General features: G+C 43.6%; 1 protein-coding gene across 1 annotated transcript in view; it reads left to right on the forward strand.

Annotated features, from left to right (window-relative positions):
- KCNB2 (potassium voltage-gated channel subfamily B member 2) overlaps nucleotides 1-24730 on the forward strand; it is a 396347-nt gene that overhangs the window by 44536 nt on the left and 327081 nt on the right. Inside the window, exon 2 of the mRNA XM_068237502.1 lies at nucleotides 15617-16312. Coding sequence (XP_068093603.1) covers nucleotides 15734-16312 — 579 coding nt within the window. The 5' untranslated portion in view covers nucleotides 15617-15733. The remainder of the gene's footprint in view (nucleotides 1-15616; nucleotides 16313-24730) is intronic.

Here is a 24730-nt window from a genome sequence, read left to right on the forward strand (position 1 = left end):
CTTTTAGCAATAGACCATAAACAAGCGTATGCCAGAAGATCAACGGGAGTGCCAGGTAACTGGCATTGTTTACAAGGAAATAAATATGATAGCCTCCATGTCACTCTAACCTCGGGTTCCCTTTAACTGACCCTCAGAGGAGCTCACAATCTTATTATTACCATAGTTATAGGTTTATGTCATAGACTGAAGCCAATTTTTTTTTGGGGGGGGAGGCAAGTTGAGTTACCAGTATGCTTTTGGGATATTGTAACGATTGTGTAGCAAACAGGAGTCTGATTATTGTGTGATCTGCAGTATAACCAATAAATCAGACACTATACCTGATTATATGGTGAGCTGCAGAATCACCAATAATGCAAGTATAGTAAACAAGGTAATAGTGAGTGTATAGTGCTTGGTGCGACTGTAATACTGATCAGTTTAGCAGAACCTCACCAGAGGAGCTGGTGGGTACTATCAGTAATGAGCCTCACCAGTGACAAGGGCTCACTGGTGAGTGGAGTGGTCAGACAGATCGGTTCAGCAACAGACAGGAGGATACAGTACAAAATCGGCAGGCAAAAGGATAGAGATATTACAGGCAGAGTCAGCAACAGGATCAGAAGGGCAAAAGTACAGAATCGTATAGCGAAAGCGAAGTCAGAAAAGAGCCATAGACAGTTAATCAATAATAACGACAGTAATAATAATTCCTAGTCTTGTGTGAAATCCCTGGTTTCCTCCCAGATCAAAGCACACCGGAACTAATCTAAGGTCTGAGTGCTCACACGAAGCATTCGCAACAGCAGACAGTTTGCAAGTGATTCTCGGAGGCTTAAGAAGCGGAGGAGACCGCCCACACCCATCAGCCAATCGGAATCCGCCGAGAGTCTCCTCTGACGTCAGCCGACCAGCAGGTCAGCTGACGCGCCTCCTCCCCGCATAAAGGTCCTGTCTGTGCATGCGTGCGACAAAGCCACCCTATGAGCCATTGACAATCCCCTCCTCGACGTGCTAGACGCCGGAGGGACAGGAGAAACGTCCGACAGGGAAACCGAAGCAGCTGCGGGGGGCATCCTGACCGCCCGCAGCCGCATCTCCATGGAATGTTACAGATATGGGAGGAAATCGGAATGACTGGAAGAAACCCCCCCAAAACATAGGGAGAACATACAAACTCCATGCAGATAGTGTTCTATTTGGGGACCCAAAAGTTGCAAGGCGAGAGTGCGATATACACTTCACCATGCCGAAGTTTCTGGGTGGCTAATGATAAATATTCAGCTTTCATCCTTTTTGCTGTTGGATACATTTCACCATATAAGTACAAGGATATATAGTAAAAAAAATATCTGAAGAGACAAAACAGTTTCAAGATGATCGTAAATTTTAATATATCAAAGAGTTCTTTTGTAAAAACAGTTCACAAATCTTCAAGCGAATTCATCTTTGCAAACAACATCCCATTATCAAGTACCAAAAACATATGTTGAAATATGCAATTGTTTAAAAAGGCCTTTTTAAACAATTGCATATTTCAACATATGTTTTTGGTACTTGATAATGGGATGTTATTTGCAAAGATGAATTCGCTTGAAGATTTGTGAACTGTTTTTACAAAAGAACTTTTTTGATACATTAAAATTTAAGATCATCTTGAAACTTTTTTGTCTCTTCAAATATTTTTTTACTATATATCCTTGTACTTATATGGTTATATTATTGGTGTTCTGGCACACCATTGAGAATATGGTTTTTGGGTCTCCCAATTTTTTCAATTACAAGGATACATTTTACCCCCAGAATACTATTTGGATGCTTAGTTTATTAGTTTATTTATTTATTTTTAAATGTTCCTCTCACATTTGAAACAATGCTCGAATATTTTGTACGAATATTTTTTCAAGAAACATTATTAAACATCATTTTTTTTTCCTAGACATGAAAAGTGGAGAAAACGAATACCTTACATACCCTAAAGTGCAGCACAGTGGCGTAGTGATCAGCTCTCTCACCTTGCAGCGCTGGGTCCCTGGTTTGAATCCCTGCCAGGGCACAATCTGCAAGGAGTTTGTATGCTCTCCCCATGACTGCTTGGGTTTCCTCTGGGCACTCTGGTTTCCTCCCACATCCCAAAAACATACAGATAAGTTAACTGGCTTCGACCTAAAAAACAAAGTGGCCATAAAATAAAGCCAATGAGCCGCTCTGAGGGACAGTTAAAGCAAACTTAATGTGAATATAAACGTATGATATAATGAATTGTATGTGTAGTAGTGTTGGGAGAACAGTGTTCGCCACTGTTCGGGTTCTGCAGAACATCACCCTGTTCGGGGGATGTTCGAGTTTGATCGAACACCTGATGGTGTTCGGCCAAACCGTTCGGCCGAACTAAGAGCGCATGACCGAACGTTCGGCTAGCGCTGTGATTGGCCGAACGGGTCACGTGGTTCGGACCCGAACGCGCTCTGATTGGCCGAATGGGTCACGTGGTTCGGGTAAATAAATACCCGATCCACGTCATTTCTCCGCCATTTGTCTGTGGGTTTAGCTTTGGGTAGGCAGGCAGGGTAGTTCTCTCTCCAGCCAGGCTAGCCAGGGTCCCCCCAGTCATTGTGTCGCTGCTGGGAACAGTAGTACACCGCTCACCCACACTATATAGCATTGTGTTTACTGCCACTCTGTGTACACCGCTCACCCACCACTGTATAGCATTGTGTTTACTGCCACTCTGTGTCTCTGCTGGGAACAGTAGTACACCGCTCACCCGCCACTGTATAGCATTGTGCTCTGTGTCGCTGCTGGGAATAGTAGTACACCGCTCACCCACCACTGTATAGCATTGTGCTCTGTGTCGCTGCTGGGAACAGTAGTACACCGCTCACCCACCACTGTATAGCATTGTGCTCTGTGTCGCTGCTGGGAACAGTAGTACACCGCTCACCCACCACTGTATAGCATTGTGCTCTGTGTCGCTGCTGGGAATAGTAGTACACCGCTCACCCACCACTGTACAATCAATTTTCTCAAAAACTATAAGCTCTTTTTCAAATATTTTTTTTCCTCTTGTACCCACTCCCAAGGTGCACATACCCTGCAAATTTGGGATATGTAGCATGTAAGGAAGCTTTACAAAGCACAAAAGTTCGGGTCCCCATTGACTTCCATTATGTTCAGAGTTCGGCGCGAACACCCGAACATCGCGGCCATGTTCGGCGAACGTTCGCGAACCCGAACATCCAGGTGTTCGCCCAACACTAATGTGTAGTACAGCTAAGAAATAAAACATTAGTAGCAAAGAAGAGAATCTCATACTGATTTTCAGTACAGGAAGAGTTAAAAACGTCAGTTGTTATCTATGCAAAAGAGTTTCTGAGCTCTTCAACCCGGGGCACTGGGGAATACAGTCCTGTTTTCTGAAGCACTTAATCAGTAAAGAAACAGTGAGAGGCAGCTTGAGATAAGGTTTTCCTGCAGGAAAGTTTAAATGGTCATTATTTCTGCTTTGTTTTGTAGTTTAAAAGTGTACTTTTAAAATTGCATCTGTGACAGAATGATGCAATAGTATTAAAAAAAAAAAGCTATATAACTGAAAATAAAAATACGACAATCATTTTTTTTAATACTAATGTTCTATTTCTTAGCTGTACTACACACACATTTCAAGTTGTTTTTGTTTTTTACTTCAGGTCTGCTTTAAGTGACAAGGCTATGTATTCTGTACAGCACTAGATGTTGGCGCTATCTAAATACTAAATTATAAAATAATAATAAAGTGGAGTATAAGGGCTGGTTCACACTGGCTTCTGCCGAGCTTCTGCTCAGCGTCTCCTTGAAACGCTGTGTTTTTTGTTTTGTTTTTTAAGAACTCCAGTGTTTAACAGCTAACTTTCAATGGCTTTTGAAGGATTTTAATGTATTTCAGGAGAGCGTTGCGTTTTATGGGCTTTTGCAGGAAGTATAGGGAAAGGCTAGGCCTTTTCATGGGCTTTCATTGGCTTTCAATGGCTTTTGCTGGCTTTCAAACATCTTCTAGAAGCTGCATGTTGCTTTTGAGATGAGACGCCGGGATCAACTGCCAGGCTTTCGTGAAAGTCTACAAAAGCTTGTACTAAACACTCCCATTCACTTGCATGGGACGGCAGTAGATCCCTAAAAACTTTAATTTTAAAGAGAGTCTGAAGCGAGAATAAATCTCGCTTCAGACCTCATAAATAGCAGGGGCATGTGTGCCCCTGCTAAACCGCCGCTATCCCGCGGCTTAACGGGGGTCCCTGATCCCACAAATCCCCTCCGTAAAGCGGGGGAGCACTTCCTGGTTGGGGCAGGGCTAACCGCCGCAGGCCTGCCCCATGCGCGTCTGTCAGCGCGTATCTCCGCCTCTCCCCCACCCCTCTCAGTCTTCCTTCACTGAGAGGGGCGAGGGAGAGGCGGCGATGCGCCGCTGATAGACGCGACTGGAGGCAGGGCTGCGGCGGTTAGCCGTGCCTCCAGGAGCGACCAAATGTACGACCAAGTCGTGTGGGGGGGATTTGGGGGTGAAGGGACCCCCGTTTAGCGGCGCGATAGCGGCGGTTTAGCAGGGGCACGCGTGCCCCTGCTAACTTTGAGCTCTGAAGCGAGATTTATTCTCGCTTCAGAGTCTCTTTAAATGCAAAAGACTCCACTGAAATGTATGGAGGATAAAAAAGGGCAAGCAGTTAATTTATAGACCCTTTTACATACACATTTTTCTTGCATTTGAAGCTGTTTTCCTTAGATGTTGAATGAGATCTTGAAGAACAGTTAAAATCCTTTCAGAGTTGTACTGTATTTGGTTTGTGGAGCATTTTCCCGAATGCAGTCTGTTCTGTTTTGCTGAGTTTGATGTCAGTTTTTTGATTGCTTTGACCTTAATGGGTGGCTGGCTGAGACCAAACATATTCTGAAAGCTTTGCAGTTGCATTGAGCTTTAATAAAGAGTGTTATTCACATAGCCTCCAGCTCCTGCTTATAAAGGTGGGAATTACCCTGATCAACAGAAAAGTGTTCAGCAGATATTGCAGACAAGTGTTCTAACACCATTTTTTTAATAGCCATTTTTATAAATTTGTTGATCGTCTGAAACGGTTGCCACTTTTCCTGTGTGACTACAATTTTCGTAATCACTATTTTCAAGAGAAATTCTGAATCTAATTTGCCTTCCCACAGTAAATATATGTAAACCTCTTTATTTCCTCTACAATAGGCCCCCATTTTTTTTAAATCTTTTTACCAGGACTGGATACATTTGTCTAACTAGGACAAAAAAAGTACAGGAACTACAGGAACTGGTTAGTGTTAGCAAGACTGTGGGAAGCTATTGTTGTAGCTACAGTATAGTAAAAAGCTTTTCACAGTATGCAAATAACAGAAAGCTTCCTATTTTGGATAAGATAAGGACACTACAACCAGAAGTTCGTTTAATCACCCCCTCCCTTTGAAGAGTTTACACAGTGATGTAAGCCTGTTGTCTAGGTGATGTTTTCTGTGGGAAGGACAGTGAGCTGACGTACACCCTGACGAAGCTCGCAAGTGGGCGGGCGCAACGCGTCGGTGGGCGGGTCTGAATCACGTGACCTGGAGCGCTCCTCTTGGCTGCAAAATTACGCTAGACAAACATGGCATCAGTGCGCGTTCCCCGCGGCAATGCAGTCATGCAGAGCGGGTAGAGCCGTCGCCTGAGGGCCAATACCGTCCGATGGTTGTGACCCAGGTGGCAACTGGTCTGTAGACATCGCGAGATGCGGTAACCAAACGAGTGGACTACTACCAGTGGTGAGACTATTCTGGGCTTATATACATATCTAGCTTGCAAGCTGAAGAGGACTCCCTTTGCCCTTCATATATATGCACATACTGCTCTCTCCCCCTCTCTGAAGACGCGGATAAACTGGTACCGGTACCTTAGGGGTGTGTGAGTGAGGGGTGCGTGATGGAGGTGCGGAAGGAGGTGCGCTTATTACAGGCCAATTTTAATTGATTTTAATTTGTTTACCCATTGTTGGTGTTGGTGTTACAATAAAGCTACTTTTCTAATTTTGCAAATACCTATGAACTCTCCCACTGTTTATTCTATATTACTAAGGACAGTGAGCTGGGCCAGTTGGGAGGGAAAATTATTAACGCTAAGCTAGGTTGAAAAAAAAAAAAAAATAAAAGAGCATAAGTGATGTCACGTTTGGCATCACAGAGAAACAGTAATGAAAGAAACCAGACAAAATATTTTCTTTTTTTAATATTGCATTTCTCCTAAATCTGACCGTGAACAGTAAAATCATTAGGATAGGTAAGCTAAATAAATAATTTCTTATTGGGTTATGTTTTTCTTATTATTTTTTTTTATTAATATAGGGTTTCATTCCACTTTAACTCTTCAGGTAATCTTATTCATGGTGAGCTAACTGGGTACACTGTAACACAAGAGAAATCCATGACAAACCTCTGCAATAGCCATATATGTATAAAGATGCAAGCCTTCTTACAGGCACTTAACAGATTGAGACAAAAAATCTAAATACAGTTTAAAATGTGATAGCTCAACTCAATGACACATCGTCATACATTGAAAAAAGGGGCACTTTAAAGTGAACCAGATGTGAGGAAACTAATGTCAGGTTTGATACATACTATATTTTTTGGACTATAAGACTCACTTTTTCTCCCCCAAAAGTGGAGGGAAAAGTCACTGCGTCTTATAATCCCAATGCAGGGAGTTCCTGACTTGTGAATGCCTGCCAATACGAACCTCCTACCCGCCGTAATGTCAGGGACTCCCTGTACTGTGCCCATGCAGAGGAGGACACGGGGGGACACAAAGGCGCATAGAGGAGGACACAAGGCTGACACAAAGGAGCATAGAGGAGGACACATGGGAGACACAGGAGGACTCAAGGGGGACAGAGGAGGACACAGGGAGACACAAGAGGTACAAGTGGGCATGAGGTACAAAGGGGACATAATCCACAATATGCCCCTTCACCATGGAAGCATCAGGTTTAGTATATATATTTTTTTACCTGGTTTTTGTCCTCTAAACCTAGGTGTGTCTTATGATCAGGAGCATCTTATAGTCTAAAAAATACAGTACCTAAGTAGAGGGAAGGCTCTATGGTATATCCAGTCCTTGGTTTGTCCCATTGTTCTCTCACCATCTCCTGTTGAAGTTATTTGACCTGCTAGGTCGAAGAGCTCTTGGATACTCCTTGAGCAGCGAGTTTCCTCACTTCAGGTTCACTTTAATAAACCACTTGGACAACTGTGGTTTTTTTTTTTTGTAAATGCCCTTTCAGGCCTCTTCCACACTACTGTCAGCTGACTGAGCTGCTCTTGCACTTACAGGTGGAGGAGAGGTGGCCCCCCTATGGAGTTGCATCTGAGTAAGGCCATGGCCATGCTGAGATGCAGCATGGTGCATTTTTTTTCTGCTTCCAGCTGACATGTAGGGATGGTTGGAAATGGGGGTTTTCCATTCCACGGAGATTCCGACAACCGCAAATGACGATTACCTTATTCCACATAGATCTGCGGAAGTCAGAATTTCTGATTTCCAAGTCAAAATGTGGGGTTTTGTTTACATTTTTGTTACTAAAGTTATCTAATTTTATTTTTTTTTAACTGTTGCTTTGGAATCTGTTATATTTTGCGGAAGTTCGATATTAACCACATAAGGACCGGCCGAGTTTTGATTGATCTGTGCTGCATGGCCCTTCAGCCCGCAGCACAGATCGGGTAATAGGCAGGGCGATCAGACTTCCACCCTTTTTCCCCACTAGGGGGATGTCCTGCTGGGGGGTCTGATCGCCGCCGGCTTGCTGTGTTTAGCGGGGGGGGGGGCTCCTCAAAGCCCCCCTCCGCAGCGCTATTCCCCCCTCCCTCTCCTTCCCTCCCTCTCCTCCTAACTGTGGGCGGCACAGGACGGCGATCCGTCCTGTACCGCCTCTGATAGGCTTCAGCCTATCAGACAGCGGTGATCCCCGGCCACTCAGAGGCCGGGGATCGCCGATCTCCTTCACGCCGCTGCTGTGACAGCAGTGCCGTGCGATGTAAACACCGGGGATTTCTTCCCCGGGTGTTTACATTTCGCCTGCGCGCTGCGATCGGACACTCGCAGGCTGTTCACAGAGACTGCCTCTGTGAACTGTCATGGAACGGGTCCATGGAAATACCACTGCGACCAGCCGCCGCCTATCTGCGTTGGCTGGTCGTTAAGTGGTTAAGATGACATAGTTGATACACTACCGAATTCTCTGATTGGCTAAATACGTCAGAGTCTGAAGTATTGGACCAATCAGAGATTGCAAAACTTTACCATGGAAGTCAGAATACCGTGGTAATTTAAGGCCAATCACAAGCCTCGGATACTACCGAGTTTTACAGAGTCTTCGGATTGGCTTAAAATTATTGTGGTAATTCAATTTCCCTGAAAAATTCTGCATGCTCTGATTAGTCCAATACTACTGAGTATTTCCAAGTCCTGTGATTGGCCTAAAATTTCCGATTTTAGGCCAATCACAAGACTCAGAATATTGAACTAATCGTAGTATTGAACAAATCACAGAGTGCAGAATTCTCAAGCAGAAATTGGATTACTGCGTTAATTTTAAGCCAATTGGAAGACTCTGTAAAACTCGGTAGCATCTTTTGTAATTGGTCTAAAATCACCGTGATAATCCGGTTTTGGCAGAAAAATTCTGCCTTTCTCTGATTGGTCCAATGCTTCTTAGTTCTGTGAATGGACTAAAATTTCCGAGTTGTAGTAATGCAGCATTTCCACGGAATTCTGAAACTTGTAAATTGGTATTCCACAGAAATGTTCTGAACATCCCTACTGACATGCGTGGTGCTACAATTGCTGCCATTCAGCTGCATGAAATTGCAGTCAAAAGGTGCTTGTTGGCCGGCAGATGGGAGCCTGAGCAGCCTGACAAGTGCGTATGTTAAACTCCCTTTTGAAACAGGCCTTAGATAGAAGTGTCAGTAAGCAGCCGCAATGAAAGTCTACATTTTTGTTGGGAAGTGTAATAGTTGGATCTGGTGATCTGTTACCCTGTTCAACGTGTAAATCAAATATTGATTGCCAGCAAACAAAACTTGATTCCCATTTTATGAATATGATTTTAGGAAGTGGTAACTTAACTTCAAAAGTGGAGAAGAAGAAGGGCAATCCCTTTTGCTCTCCAATTTTTACAAACAGACCCCTAACAAGAATGGTAAACAGAAACAGAATCCCTAACCCTAACCCATTAATTACATCGATGTGACCACATATTAGAGATAAAAGTGGTGAACAGATGTGGTCCCTTTTGCTCTCCACAGTTTACATAGTTGGTCCCAGATAAAGCAGGAGACTACAGCTATTTCCACTAATGCACGTGCTGGACTAGTACCCCCATGAATCAAACAGTAATATAGTAAGTAATATTAATTATTAATATAATAAGTAATAAATAGTAATGTAATAAGAAAGGAGAAAAGTATCTGCTCAAAGTGAAAATGACTTTATCAGCATACATGTAATTAATATATAACATAATAGCCACAATTAAAAACAAATCTGTGTGGATCGAGATTTTTAGTGTTTATAATTCTGGTTATTCCGTTGAGTATTAATCATATACATGCTACAAAAAATATATACATTCTATGGACATTTATTTGGCAATATGGTGAAAAATAATCAAATAAAAAACAACAAAAGTGATATTTTGTCATGACTCTTTTATAAAAGTGTCAAAAAAGGGACAGTATTAAAAAAAAATTCCTGTCTGCACCTTTATAAATACACTTCTAAACATTTTGCTGTGACGATTTTGTTTAGTGATAATTTTAGGGTCCTTTTACACTTGGTGCAATTTGATTTTCATGTGGCAAAATGGCTGCCACAACCGACATATGCGGCAGTCTGTGATCAGGTAATTGGAGGTAGCCTGTACTCATCTTCCACAGCTCATGCTTAAGGCCTGTACCCACTTTGTGATTTTGGTGGTTGGCGATTTTTACAGCGCCGAGCAATCCTTTCCCCAATTTTGCAATGCGGATACAGGTGCGCGATTAGGAAAACTACACTTGCAATGCGTGGTGATAATGAACATCATGGCGGATCAGATCTTTAAGATCCTCAGTGAAACCCGACGACTCCACGCAAAGTGGCGCAATTGTATGAACTCGCATCCGTCGTGTGCCGTTGCATGCTCCCGTAGGCAGGAAGATGGATCGGGGAACCTCGTTGTGAGGTTCTCCGATCCATCGGCAGGTGAGTATTTAGCTTAGTCACTTAGTCAACAGTAGCGCTAGCACAGAAAGCAGCAAACTAGTTCCCTGAATCAGCTGTGGAAGGGGAAGAGTTTTCTGATATCCATGGCTAATCTGTGAATCAGGCAAATGAGAATGGACTAGCACACTGAATGAGTAGGTGACTGTGCTTGGTACCAGGGCTGGCTGATGACATGATGGGAGGTTCAGAAATACTTAATTCTGTTAAATTTTCTCTTTCTATGGTGGCCATATATTAGAAGATGATGGGCAGATTCGACCAAGAGACAAATTTATCTCTAATCGAATCTGCACAGTGTCTGTCCATCTCGCCGGGTAACAGTCGCATACACGGTAGCGGCGCATAGTATCTGACATCGGTGAGATGGACGGAAACCACATGTAGGCTGACACCGGAGAGGTAATGTATAAATGCACACACACTACATACATTTATACATTGCAGCGGCAGCAGCGGGGGTTTCGACGTCTCGACGCTCGTTAGCAATTCGGCCGCCGCATACCCGACCGACCAACTTCAGCCCAACATATTCCAGCATGTGCGATCGACCGTGCGGCCAATTTCTGTCCCAAAATTGGTCGCTTTGCACTTGGCAGCACCAATTTTCATCCAATTCCATTATAATAATCAAATTGGATGGTCGATTGGTTGGTTGGTCGGCTAATGTATGGCCTGCTTAAGACTTTAGAGGTCCTCTGAGCTTGGCACAGACATTAGATGGTAGTGGTCTATGTACACCACAAACTTTAACTGGTAATAGGTTGTGCAAACCACACACCAGCTGCTGTATGTCAGCCTCACCTACAATGCCTGTAGAAACATGCAGACTTGCATTGCCATTTTAATTAGTAAACAAACAGTGGCGCCAGCAAGGAAGACAGAATTGTAGAGGAAGGTCTGCGTCCCACTGAACTTTACTCCTAATTTTAACACTTTTGTCTGGTTGATTTACAGAGCAATATACCATATAGATGCAACACCTTTCCCTTGGGGAGAGTTACAACAAAAGGTCCCAGACAGTATTATTTGACGGCGGGGTTTTGCAGATTTCATGCTCTTAGAAAGTGGAGTCGTTGATTTGCAATTTATTATTTATTTTTGTGTTGGAGGGTGACTTTTGATAGTGTGACATACATCCACAGGATAATTATAAAGTTACAGGTTGATAAAAAATAAATAAATTCCAGACTACCGTAGTGCTGACTAGTTCAGAACTGGCCCAGGTGTTTTTACTTTGAGCTCCCAAAAACCTATAGACCCCACCTAATGTGCGTCTATGGGTGGAAAAATGGGGGAAGGGGGTGAAAGGCCATGTCACATAAGCGATTCAGACAACCTGATTGGATCACAACAATTAGTAGCTTCAGCTCGGTGGCATTGTGGTTAGCACCCTCACCTTGAAGCTCTGGGTCCCCTGGTTCCTAATCCCAGCCGGAGCACTATCTGCATGGAGTTTGTATGGTCTCTCCGTATCTGTGTGGGATTCCTCCGGGCACTCTGGTTTCCTCCCTCATCCCAAAAACATACAGATAAGTTAATTGGCTTCCCCCTAATTTGGCCCTAGACTACAATACATACACTAGACGATGAATACATAGACACGTGACTATGGTAGGGATTAGATTGTGAGCCCCTCTGAGGGACAGTTAAGTGTTAAGACAATGCGCTGCGGAAGATGTTGGAGCTATCAAAATACGAACTGATAATAATAACTAGATTTCACGACATATCAGCGGAATTACCAGCAATTAGTTCGTAGCGCAAGCAACTAGTTGTTACGACTATTAGCCAATTACCCAGCTGCCCAGGTGACATGATCCTAAAGACCCAACAAATCTGGGCTAATGAAAAAGCACTATCTATAGGTGCTTTTATTTATTAAGTGGACCTGAACTTTTAAAAAACACAGAGAAATGCACCTTGTATGTATTTAGGGCAGGGGTCTCAAACTCGCGGCCCGCAGGCCATTTGCGGCCCTCGATACAATATTTTGTGGCCCGCGCCAGCAAAAGCAAAAGAGACACGGAAGCGAACTATTTTACGTTATAGTTCGCTTCAGTGCTCCCAAGTAATCCGACGCATCCCCGCCGCTAAACGAGGGCTGCAGAGCCCCCAAATCCCCCGGGCAAACATCCACGACTGCGCTGAGGGGCAGAGCTTCCAGCTGTAGCTCTGCCCCTCCTGACGTCAATCGCCGCACGGATCGCCGCCTCTCCCCGCCCCTCTCTGTGAAGAAAGCGTGAGAGGGGCGGGCAGAGGCGGCGATCTGCCATGATTGACGTCAGGAGGGGCAGAGCTCTGCAGGCAATTTGGGGGCTCTGCAGGTCTCGTTTTGCGGCGGGGACATGGCGGATTACTTGTAATGGGAGCACTGAAGCGAACTATAAGGTAGAACACTTCATGTTCAGAAGAAATAATTAAAACTGTTAATAATGACATTTGAGGACTTTTTTTTGCGAAATCCCTTATGCGGCCCAGCCTCATCCTGACTTTGCCTCCTGCGGTCCCCAGGTAAATTGAGTTTGAGACCCCTGATTTAGGGAGTTAACCTGTCTAATTCCCCCCCCCCCCATCCATGACTAATCACAACTGTAATTTGATCTCTCACCGGTGTCAGCTCAGGAATATCATCTGCCTTGGCAGAGCAGCTAATTTGTACACACAATATGTTAGCCCTATGTCCGCTTCCATGAAAGCAGGAAATAGACACACTGCAGATTTATTGCAGGATTTGTGTCAGCTGTAGCCAACAAATGTTTTTCTTTAAAGGTTTTTATGCTGTTGCTTAACTTATACAGCCGAGAGGAAGTTCTGAGTTCAGATCCACTTTAATGGGCATTCATGTATTGTTTAGATCTTGCAATTCTTATCACAGCACCTTTCCAAAAGTGAAAGGAAGGTTTTGTCGGCTTGACACACCTTTCAAAATGAAGCACTGCCTCTTTGTTTAGTAATAGAGGAATAAAGAATAGAGGACGCTGAATACAACATATTCCACAAACACAGCTGTGTTTACAGAGAAGAGAAAATGTAAAAATAGCAATAACTGAAGGCAGATCCTCCCCTCTCGCACCAGCGCTAATAGCCATCAGCCTTTCCCTCTTCACCAAAAAAAGATTGTTTATAAAAACTAAACAATTCATACTTAATCATTTTAAGTTAACAAAATAAATTCTGGTTCAAACCATATAGTATTCACTATTTGAAAGCTTTTTTTGCAGGTGCGCTATTGAACAATGTGCAGACTGATTCATTACGCTTTTCTCTTCAGTTATATAACCCTGCTTATTTTTCACCTCAACTATAAGGATAGCTTATGCATGCTTGTTCAGGGTCTATGGCTAAAAGTAATAAAGACAGAGGATCGGAAAGACAGCCAAGCAATAGGCATTCTTTAACCACCTGAGCGGTCTGGACGAGCTCAGCTCGTCCAACCCCGCCGGAGGCTGCCGCTCAGGCCCTGCTGGGCCGATTTTAATGAAATAAAAAGCAGCACACGCAGCCGGCACTTTGCCAGCCGCGTGTGCTACCTGATCGCCGCCGCAGCGCGGCGATCCGCCGCGTGCAGCGGCGAAAGAGGGTCCCCCCAGCCGCCCGAGCCCAGCGTAGCCGGAACAAACAGTTCCGGCCAGCGCTAAAGGCTGGATCGGAGGCGGCTGACGTCAGGACGTCGGCTGACGTCCATGACGTCACTCCGCTCGTCGCCATGGCGACGAGGTAAGCGAAACACGGAAGGCCGCTCATTGCGGCCTTCCGTGTTACTTCTGGCCGCCGGAGGCGATCAGAAGAACGCATCCGGAGCGCCATCTAGTGGGCTTTCATGCAGCCAACTTTCAGTTGGCTGCATGGAATAGTTTTTTTTTTATTTAAAAAAAAAACCTCCCGCAGCCGCCCTGGCGATCTTATCAGAACGCCAGGGTGGTTATTAAAAGGAAATAAATATGGCAACCTGTATATTCCTCTCGTTTAAGGTTCCCTTAAAGTTAGATAAGGAGAGATAAATCATGAGTTAAAGCCAACCCTTGAGGGAAAAAAATGGATACCTAACAAGTAGTGGGAAGCCTCTGGAGGCTTCCCAGCTCCTCCTTGAGACCACCGTTGTTGTATGGGACCTTCTTTTTCTTAGTTGCCATGCTCCCTTCTTGGAACAAGCTTCTTGGTACTGGACAGGCATGATTATGATCCGCAAATGGCCAGTAGAATTAAGCCAGCTCGTGCATGGAGAAAAAAGCCAATCAAAAACAACTTTGGTCAACTGGGCATCTGCGGATCTTATTAGAGCATGCCTAGTAGTACCAAGAAGCTTGTACTTGGATGATGGAGCGTGGCCACAAGGGCACTTCTGACAAGTTGGATATGCATAGAGGGACTCAATGCTGGGCATCAGGAGGATCTGGGAAGCCTCTGGACTATTCAGAGGATTCCCTGTACTGAGGCATCTTTTTTTATTTCTTTTTTACTTCATTTAAAGCACCCCTGTAACCTTTAAAAAGAAAAAAAATAGGCCAGTAGGGGGAAGCCTTTGGATGTCCAGTCCAGAGATTACCCTGATCCTCCACAACCCTAACACTGACGGCCCTCTTTATTTTCATGGCCACGCTCACATTTATTTATGAGTGTGGCTGCACTGTGCAGTAGCATGGATCCCCTCATGTACACAGAAAAAGCCATTCATGAGTGGCTCAGTGCTGCTGGGCAGGCGTGGGCCGTGCCTTGTGCCTGTGCAGAGTGGCTGTGCTCATACATGGAGGTGAGCAAAGCCACAACCAATATTCGACTTTAATGATAAGTAGTGTTTTGAGGGTTCTAGAAGACCGGGGAAGTCTCAGGACCATCCAGATGATTCCCCCTACCCAGGCAAGTATCTAACTTTTCTTTTTGATTACAGGTACTCTTTAAGTTTCCTACCAAGAGATACTTTCACACCTTATCAAGAAAATACTTTTTGAAACCACCAGCAAGGAAAAAAAAAACTAAAACAAGTTTTAAATGACTAAACTCTTTGGTGCTTTTTTAATTGCAAAGTGTTGCAAAGTTATTTTGTAGAGAAGATGAAAATGATATCAAACTCAAAAAGTTGATTGAATAAGGGTGAGACATAAATCATGAGTTAATGAGTAAGGTGAGATAATTCACGAGACAAGTTTTGTGAATAAGCCTTATAGCCTGATAAATATACCTTTTTTTTTGTTTTGGGGAATGTACTACAATAATGAAAAAAAAAAAAACACATTTGGTTTTATTGGTTTAATTTTTTATTTTTTATTTGGCTTGTTGCTTTTTGTTTCTTTCAAATGAAGCATCAGCTGTCACACTAATCTAAATTCCTGTATCTTGCAGATTGAACTGGGTCACTCAGGCTTACTGATAATCTGCCCGAAACTTGTGAAAACTCAGCATTATTTCCCATGACTGCCTATTTCAAGAAGTTCAACTAAGTACTGTGTGTAACACAACATGGCAGAAAAAGCTCCGCCTGGGCTGAACAGAAAGTCTTCAAGGTCAACTCTGTCTCTTCCACCAGAACCTGTGGAGATCATCAGAAGTAAAGCATGTTCACGTAGAGTGAAAATCAACGTAGGAGGCCTAAACCATGAGGTGTTATGGAGGACTTTAGACCGTCTGCCAAGGACGAGGTTAGGAAAATTGAGAGACTGCAACACCCATGAAACTCTGCTAGAAGTCTGTGACGACTACAACCTAAATGAGAATGAGTATTTTTTTGACCGTCATCCAGGAGCTTTTACTTCTATTTTAAATTTCTATAGGACGGGAAAGCTGCACATGATGGAGGAGATGTGTGCGTTGTCATTTGGCCAGGAGCTTGATTTCTGGGGGATTGATGAAATCTATTTGGAATCATGCTGCCAGGCCCGATACCACCAGAAGAAAGAGCAGATGAATGAAGAGCTGCGGAGAGAGGCTGAGACTCTGAGAGAGCGGGAAGGGGAAGAGTTTGATAACACGTGCTGCCCGGACAAGCGAAAAAAGCTCTGGGACTTACTGGAAAAGCCAAATTCATCGGTAGCGGCAAAGGTAATGTGCAACATTCCCACAAATATCTTGGTGTGAAGCTACGACTTGAACACCCCAAGCTGAAATGTATTTACTATGCTAGTTTGTGTACATAATGTTTTTAAAGTCCATCCTCTGCATAAGCTAGAAGATAGCTATATAGCTATGAGCTAAAACCAAGTCTGCAATGGTACGGTCCTTACAAGTCACCAGCTTCTAGCTACTAATGAGGAAGGAAAATATGGAACAACCACTGATTCAGACTCGTGAACTGGAGCTAAACAGTGGTTTACAAATGTCAGAGCAGGTTAGGAAGGCCCTTTGGTATCCAAGAGAGTATTTTGGCCATCTCTTTTAATCACTAAGTCAAATTTCTTATATGTGGAGTTCTAAACAGTTCTGTATTTAGAAGATATACATACAGTTCTTTATGGTATTAGAGTAACATTTAAAATTTAGATCAGCCCCTCCCCATCGCTATCTTGTTTGCTAGTAGAAAATCATGCAGTCCAAAATCAGTTTAAAAATTTTCTGCTAAATATGTTTTCAAAGAAGATCAAGTCATGGTTACTCCTCCTGCAGTTTCAGAGAGTCAGGCAGGGTTCAGCACACTCTCATTTTGCACTGCCAGGCACACATCATCATGTCAGGACTTAGTACCCCTCCTCCCAAACCCAGAAAGGAGAAGAGGAGAAAACGGCCTTCAGTCATAGGACCACATGGGACCACAAGATCATCCACTTTAAGAGTTTAGCAAGACATTTTTTTTTATTTTTAAAGGATTCTAATGTTTCCTACTAGCACAGAGAGTGGGGGTCTAAATGATAATGATAACAATAATAAATACAGAATGTAGCTTTAAAGGGAACCTGAAATGAGAGGGATGTGGAGGCTGACATATTTATTTAATTTTTAACAATATTGCCTGGTTGTCCTGCTGATCCTCTGCCTCCAATAATTGTAGCCATGGACCCCGAACAAGCCTTCAGATTAGATAGTTCTGACAAAAGCCTCCATATCCCACTCACTTTAGATTCCCTTTAAGATGCCTACGTAAAAAAGAGTAACCCATACCTTTTTACATGCTGTATCGTCACGCAACAGCTTTATATAGTTTTGTATGTAACTGTACAAGGTATTTACTGAGAGCGTCGTGTACATAATCTGGTGTAATGGGATAAAAGATACCGTATATTCCAGTGTATAAGACGACTGGGCTTTTAAGACGACCCCCCAACTTTTCCAGTTAAAATATAGAGTTTGAGATATACTCGCTGTATACGACTACCCCTCTTCCAACGCACACCAAATAAAAATTAAAAAAACATATACTGGTATGAACAGATACTGGTGCTGTACTGTATGTGGTACCAATTATATAGGCGATTGACTGGTTGGATTGGTCAGCTCTCTCTCTCCCTGAGTGGATTGGTAACTCTCCCTGTCTACCTGTTTATCAGTGAGGTATGGAAGAATAGATCATGCTGTGCCCATAAAACATGCCTCTTTCACCCTTCTGGCCCACCCTTGTATACTATTACCTCCTTCTCTGCCTCTCAGATTTTGCACATGTGCGCCTGCGCCGCTTCACTACAATCCTCAGCAACGAGATCTGAGAGTCGGTAACAGGTTAGGGCTTATCACCCGGCATCAATGAAACCTGGCGTATAAGATGACTCCTGACTCTGCACAAGATTTTCAAGGATTAAAAAGTAGTCTCATACGCCAGAATATACAGTATGTAAAATTTGAGAAAAACAAAAGCTACCAAATGGTGTAAAACTCGTTAAAAAAAAAAGGCATGGGGAGTGGGCTGAAACATTGCAAGTTCCCCACTAAGAGATCGGTTCTCCTCCATTGGCTATCTATAAACACAAAAGATTTTTTATATATATATTTGATGGCGAAGACAAAAGATTCCCAGGGAATTCTTTTTTTTAAAACTGCACAAAATTCCAAACAGTGCTAAACACAAAATGTTTAAGATTTTGTGTTATGATTTGAATAAATGGCTGTCTTGGTATCACTCCCTTCCACCAAACCTGAAGCAATGATTTCTTGATATTTGTTCTGCTTGTTTCCTGCTAGCAACACTACATATCTGGTAGCAGAACGGTGGCAGGGCCTGTGCTAGACAAGGATTGCTGCAGAGCTACAGCTCTCAGAAAATACAAACTAAATCCAAGTTTTTAAGTCTCCCAGAAATAGCTGCGAATGACGGACTACAGTTAATCTCTCCTTATCATGACAGATCTTTAAAGGGAGTGTGCAGTGTGGTTTTTCTGTTTTTATTTTTCTTATTTTATGCACCAGGATAAAAAAAAAAACAACAACATGAGTTATTTATTTTTATTATCTTTTGTATTTTAACATGGGAAGTATAATCATTTACAAATGAGAATATGATAAATATTTGAAGTTCAATCAGCCTCTTGCTTCAACTGGCATGTGTTTTTGTGAAGGGAAAACAAAGTGAAGAGATAAACAATTGTATCTATAGTCCTAATCCCAAGTGGGACTTTTCTGTAATCCCATTCCCATAGTTTTATTTTATCTAAAAGTTAAAAATGCTGGTAAGTTTTATTGGGGCAGGTGGGTGACAACATATTTTCCTGATTCTATACAGACAAATTTTGAACTATTGAATTTGTTTATCTTTTGCTGCACTCAGAAGTGGTTCTCAGCCCCCCAGGAGTTTTATTGGCTGTAATTAGTTATTAGTTCTTATAGTGAGGCAAAAACAAAATAGAATCTTGTTATAAGAAGTATTGGAACTTTACGCACATGTTTTTTTCATCATGTTATATTTAACTTCAGGTACTATTTAAGTACACAAAAAATGTATTTGTTATTGTGTAGTGAAGGTGGGCCAGATTCACTAAAGTTTACACTGCTTTGTGCACAGTTTAGCGGTCATTACGTTACGTATGTATTAAACATTATGCAAATAAATTCTTCTAATAGCATAAGCTCACAGTATATATACGGAACATTCATTTGTAATAAAGGAAATGTATACTATATATGAACATTGGGCAGTATAGAATCTACATGCTGATCGCTAATCTTTATGCGTGTCATCAGCACAAGGCTTTCTTAATCTGGCCCAATAAGTGGCCTTGGAACAAAAACACTTAAAGGAAAACGGAAGTGTGAAAACTCACTTAAAGAGTAACTGTCAGGCTGCAAAAGCTAATTTAAACCTCTATTCTCCTGTGTTAAACAGTTTAGAAGGAAGCCAAAGAGGCAATACTGCAGTTAAAAATCTCTCTTACTTTAGATGTTTGCTGACAGCAAGGCTCCGTATTCCCAGGCTCCTAAGGAGGACGCAAGCCGAATAACAGATACTGCAAAGCATTCTGGGGCCCTCCCCTGGCTGCTAGTGAGGCTCAAGTTTCAACAGCATGTAACAGTCTAGCTCACAGCACTAATAAATCTCGGGCAGAGTACACTGCAGGAGTCCGCTATTTTTCCTAGCCACATGGCTAATTAATATTCACTGCACAGTAGTGTTATTCATTACCAGCGTTTGTGAGAGTGGAATCATCAGGAAGCAGGCAGGACATGACGACACATTTGGCTTCATAGGAGACAGACAAACATGGAACCTGTCAGGAGCATCATTCTCTGCAAATACTATATAAAAATTATGTGAAGTACAAACGTGGACAGTGAAATGCATATGTAATGTAAGTACAGCCAATCTTTAGCTACTGATATATGTGTTTATTTTCTCTAAGACCTTATACCTAACAGCTCCTCTTTAAGGTGGCCGTACACTTAAAGATATGCAGCAGAAACGACCGTCAGATAGATTCCTGTCAGATGCCTGTCAGATCAAATCTGACAGGAATCTATCTGATGTGTGCCACACACTAGGTATTAAATCGATTGACAATCGATCGAAATGCAGTGCTACACCATTCGATCTAATGCAGCTCTATGGGCCATCGATCGACTACCAGCAGCTGATCGACCTAGATTTTCCATCCGGACCTACCAAGCAAATCGAAAAATTGTTTGAAAATCGATCGATTGGCTGTTCGATAATGCTTCCTGCTGCATCGATTTCTAACTGATTCAATCAGAGCAGTCGAATTGCCCATCGATTGAAGGCTGAGATCGACCAGTGTAGACCACCTTTAGGGTTTGATACTTACCCAGAAGAGGGATAGCATGGAACCTTCCCAATCCTCCACTGCAAGGACAGACCGGATGGAGGAGCAGGAAAGCTCTATGTTGTTCAGAGCCTTATCTCTACTTAGGTAAGTATCAAACTTAAAATGTGAGTTTAGGTTTACTTTCATTCAGGCTATGTGTCTAGAGATGAGCGTAATGGCGTAATTACGATTTCGCTAAATTGCGCGTAATTAGTGTAATTACGTTTATGGCTGTAAGTACATAATCGTAATGAAGAAGGATTTCGTGAAATTTCGCGTAAGCGTAATTTTCGCGTAATTTTCGCATTGCAACGGGTATTACGAAATTAATGCGTATGGCCATTCTCCCGAAGCGGAAAAGTTGACGCATGGATCAATGTTAGGTAGCCGCCGACTTTAAGGGTTAATAGCAAAGCCCCCTTAAATGCTAAGAGCCTCAAATTTGGAGAATATATTAAGGAGATCAGGAGGAATAAGAGGAAAACATTTTTTCAAAAAGACCTTATAGTTTTTGAGAAAATCGATGTTAAAGTTTCAAAGGAAAAATGTAAACATTTAAAAACCCGCCGACTTTAACGGTTAATAGCAAAGCCTGCTTAAAGTTTAGGAACACCAAATTCCCAGGGTATATTGAGGGGATCAGTGGGAATAAGAGGAAAAAATGTTTTTACAAAAAGACCTTATAGTTTTTGAGAAAATCGATTTTTAAGTTTCAAGGGCGAAAATGTCTTTTAAATGCAGAAAATGACATTTTTTTTTGCACAGGTAACAATAGTGTATTATTTTCATAGATTCCCCCAAGTGGGAAGAGTTTTACTTACTTCGTTCTGAGTGTGGGAAATATAAAAAAAACGACATGGGGTCCCCCCTCCCAGACCTCTTTAACCCCTTGTCCCCCATGCAGGCTGGGATAGCCAGAATGCGGAGCACCGGCCGCGTGGGGCTCCGCACCCTGACTATACCAGCCCGCATGGTCCATGGATTGGGGGGTCTCGGAAGGGGAGGGGCAGCCAAGCTTTCCCCTCCCCCTCCGAGCCCTTGTCCAATCCAAGGACAAGGGGCTCTTCTCCACCTCCGATGGGCGGTGGTGGTGGAGGCCGCGATTTCCTGGGGGGGGGGTTCATGGTGGAATCTGGAAGTCCCCTTTAAAAAGGGGTCCCCCAGATGCCCACCCCCCTCCCAGGAGAATTGAGTATAGAGGTACTTGTACCCCTTACCCATTTCCTTTAAGAGTTAAAAGTAAATAAACACACAAACACTTAGAAAAAGTATTTTAATTGAACAAAAAAACATAACCACGAAAAAAGTCCTTTAATATTCTTAATTAACCATTAATACTTACCTGTCCCTTTAAATAAATGATCCCTCGAAATAGCCTCGGAAATGTTCTATCAGTTACAATGTAACAAAGTTATTACAATGTAACAACTTTGTTACATTGTAACTACGCCGCACCCGACGTCACTCGCCGCCGCTGCATACGCATCTGCGCTGCACGGACCCGACAAAGCTCTGAGCTATATAGCTCAGAGCTCTCTAAAGCATCTTTGTATTTGGGCTCCAAGGAGCCCCATTGGTCCTTAGCAGACCAATGGGGTTCCTTCTGATTTGATTTCGAGACCCTCTATACTCATTTCTCCTGGGAGGGGGGGTGGGCATCTGGGGGACCCCTTTTTAAAGGGGACTCCCAGATGCCACCATGAACCCCCCCAGGAAATCGCGGCCTCCACCTCCACCGCCCATCGGAGGTGGAGAAGAGCCCCTTGTCCTTGGATTGGACAAGGGCTCGGAGGGGGAGGGGAAAGCTTGGCTGCCCCTCCCCTTCCGAGACCCCCCAATCCATGGACCATGCGGGCTGGTATAGTCAGGGTGCGGAGCCCCACGCGGCCGGTGCTCCGCATTCTGGCTATCCCAGCCTGCATGGGGGACAAGGGGTTAAAGAGGTCTGGGAGGGGGACCCCACGTCGTTTTTTTTTTTATATTTCCCACACTCAGAACGAAGTAAGTAAAACTCTTCCCACTTGGGGGAATCTATGAAAATAATACACTATTGTTACCTGTGCAAAAAAAACTGACATTTTCTGCATTTAAAAGACATTTTCGCCCTTGAAACTTAAAAATCGATTTTCTCAAAAACTATAAGGTCTTTTTGAAAAAATGTTTTCCTCTTATTCCCACTGATCCCCTTATTATACCCTGGGAATTTGGTGTTCCTAAACTTTAAGCAGGCTGTAACGATTGGTGTCAGCAAGAGGCACAAATATCTGATTAAGTGGTGATATACAGAATCACCACTAATGCAGATATGTTAGAGTGAAATAGTAAGTATCTTCCTGATGGTAAATCAGCGGAAGGCTCACTAACACGGTAAGTGCCTGAAATGATCTACTCAGACCAGTGTCACACCCCGAACCTTGATTATTGGGGATCCGCAGTATCGCCAATAATACAAGGATAGACCCGATTATATAGCAATCTGCGGAATTGCTAATAATGCGGGTAGATGTAAAGCAGTGGACACACGAACAACATGAAAATATACAAAGCAGTAAATATTCACAAAGTTGTGGAAATATCCACCACACGGCAATTCCTCAGAGGTGTGGTTACCTCTGAATGGGAACCCCGTGTGTGAGATCCCCCAAAGTGGCAGTGGAGGAATCTCGGCCTCTGGCAGTAACGGTCTGCTAGGGCCGGCGTCTCAGGGAGGCAAGCCTCAGATAATAACCCAACAGTAGGAGACGTTCCACTGAAGGGAGCAAGGTCAGACAGAAAGAGGTTCGGCAACAGTACAGGCGGCAACAGTACAGAGACGTGAGACGAGAGAATAGTCAGGAACCAAGCCAATAGTCGTTAACGGTACGGGCTGGCAGAGTACAGAATCAGGAAGCAGAAGAGAAGTCAAGACAGGCACAGAATCATACACAGAGAATCAATAACAATAATAATAATCTCCTAGTCTAGGTGTGAAGTCCTTGGTTTCAACACCTGGGATCTAGTCTAAGGTCTGAGTGCTGACACAGGGTATCGCAAACACAGACAAAGTGTGACTGAAAAGCACTTCCTTATATACTGCCTGGGAGAGAAGTCTCCACCCCAGGCAGCAACCAATCAGAGCAGGCTAAAATGTCAGCTGACCTCCAGGTCAGCTGACACGCTTTCTAAGAGTATAAAGGCGTGTCTGGTGTGCGGCCGCACCCCCTAGAGGCAAGATGGCAGAACCCTGGTGAACAGCATGTTGGTGAGTTTGGAGCAGAGTGCTCGGACGGGTGTGCGCAGCGGATGCGGACGAATTTCCGCATCCCGCGTTGGAAGGTCCGCTTGCCGGACTGGATGCGACCATATTTCCGCAATCCATCCGGCGTTGCAGATTTTTCGTTACAGTACCCCTCCCTCTAGGCGTGGACTCCGGACACGTCCCACCTGGCCTGTCAGGATGGAGCTCATGGAACCGTCTCCTAAGTTTATCAGCATGTAAATCACCTGCTTTGACCCAGGATCTTTCCTCTAGACCGTACCCTCTCCAATGCACCAAATACTGCACTGAACCCTGAACTCGTCTGGAGTCCAAGATCTCCTCAACCTCCCATTCAGGCTCACCATCAACCATGACAGGGTGAGGAGGGGGGGAATCCACCTGAACAGCTGGTTTCAGGAGTGACACATGAAAGGCTTTCCCCACCTTTAGAGACTGCGGTAACCTGACTCTGTAAGTAACACGATTAACCCTTTCGGAAATTGGATATGGTCCAATATACCTGGGCCCCAGTTTCGCGGATGGCTGCCTCAGAGCTATATGACGAGTTGATATCCAAACTCTGTCTCCTGGTTTAAACTCCCACTCCGCAGACCGTCTCTTATCTGCCTGCCTCTTCTGTATGATGAAAGCCTTTTTTAAATTTTCTCCGACATTAGCCCAAATCCTCTTGAAAGATTCCTGCCACTCCTCCAGGACAGGGAATGGAGAGGTCGACACTGGCAAAGGAGAAAATTTGGGAGATTTCCCATTGACAATTTGAAAAGGCGCATAACCAGAGGACTCATTCCTGAGATTGTTATGTGCGAACTCAGCAAATGGTAGAAACTCCGCCCACTGGTGTTGGGCGTCCGCCACATAACATCTCAGGAACTGTTCCAAAGATTGATTGGTCCTCTCTGTCTGGCCGTTGGTCTGTGGATGGTAACCTGATGAAAAGGACAACGACATACCCATCCCCTTACAGAAGGCCCGCCAGAACCTAGAGACAAACTGGACCCCTCTGTCTGAGACAACATTCTC

The sequence above is a fragment of the Hyperolius riggenbachi genome, chromosome 5 (genome assembly GCF_040937935.1).
Source record: "Hyperolius riggenbachi isolate aHypRig1 chromosome 5, aHypRig1.pri, whole genome shotgun sequence".
NCBI lineage: Eukaryota > Metazoa > Chordata > Amphibia > Anura > Hyperoliidae > Hyperolius > Hyperolius riggenbachi.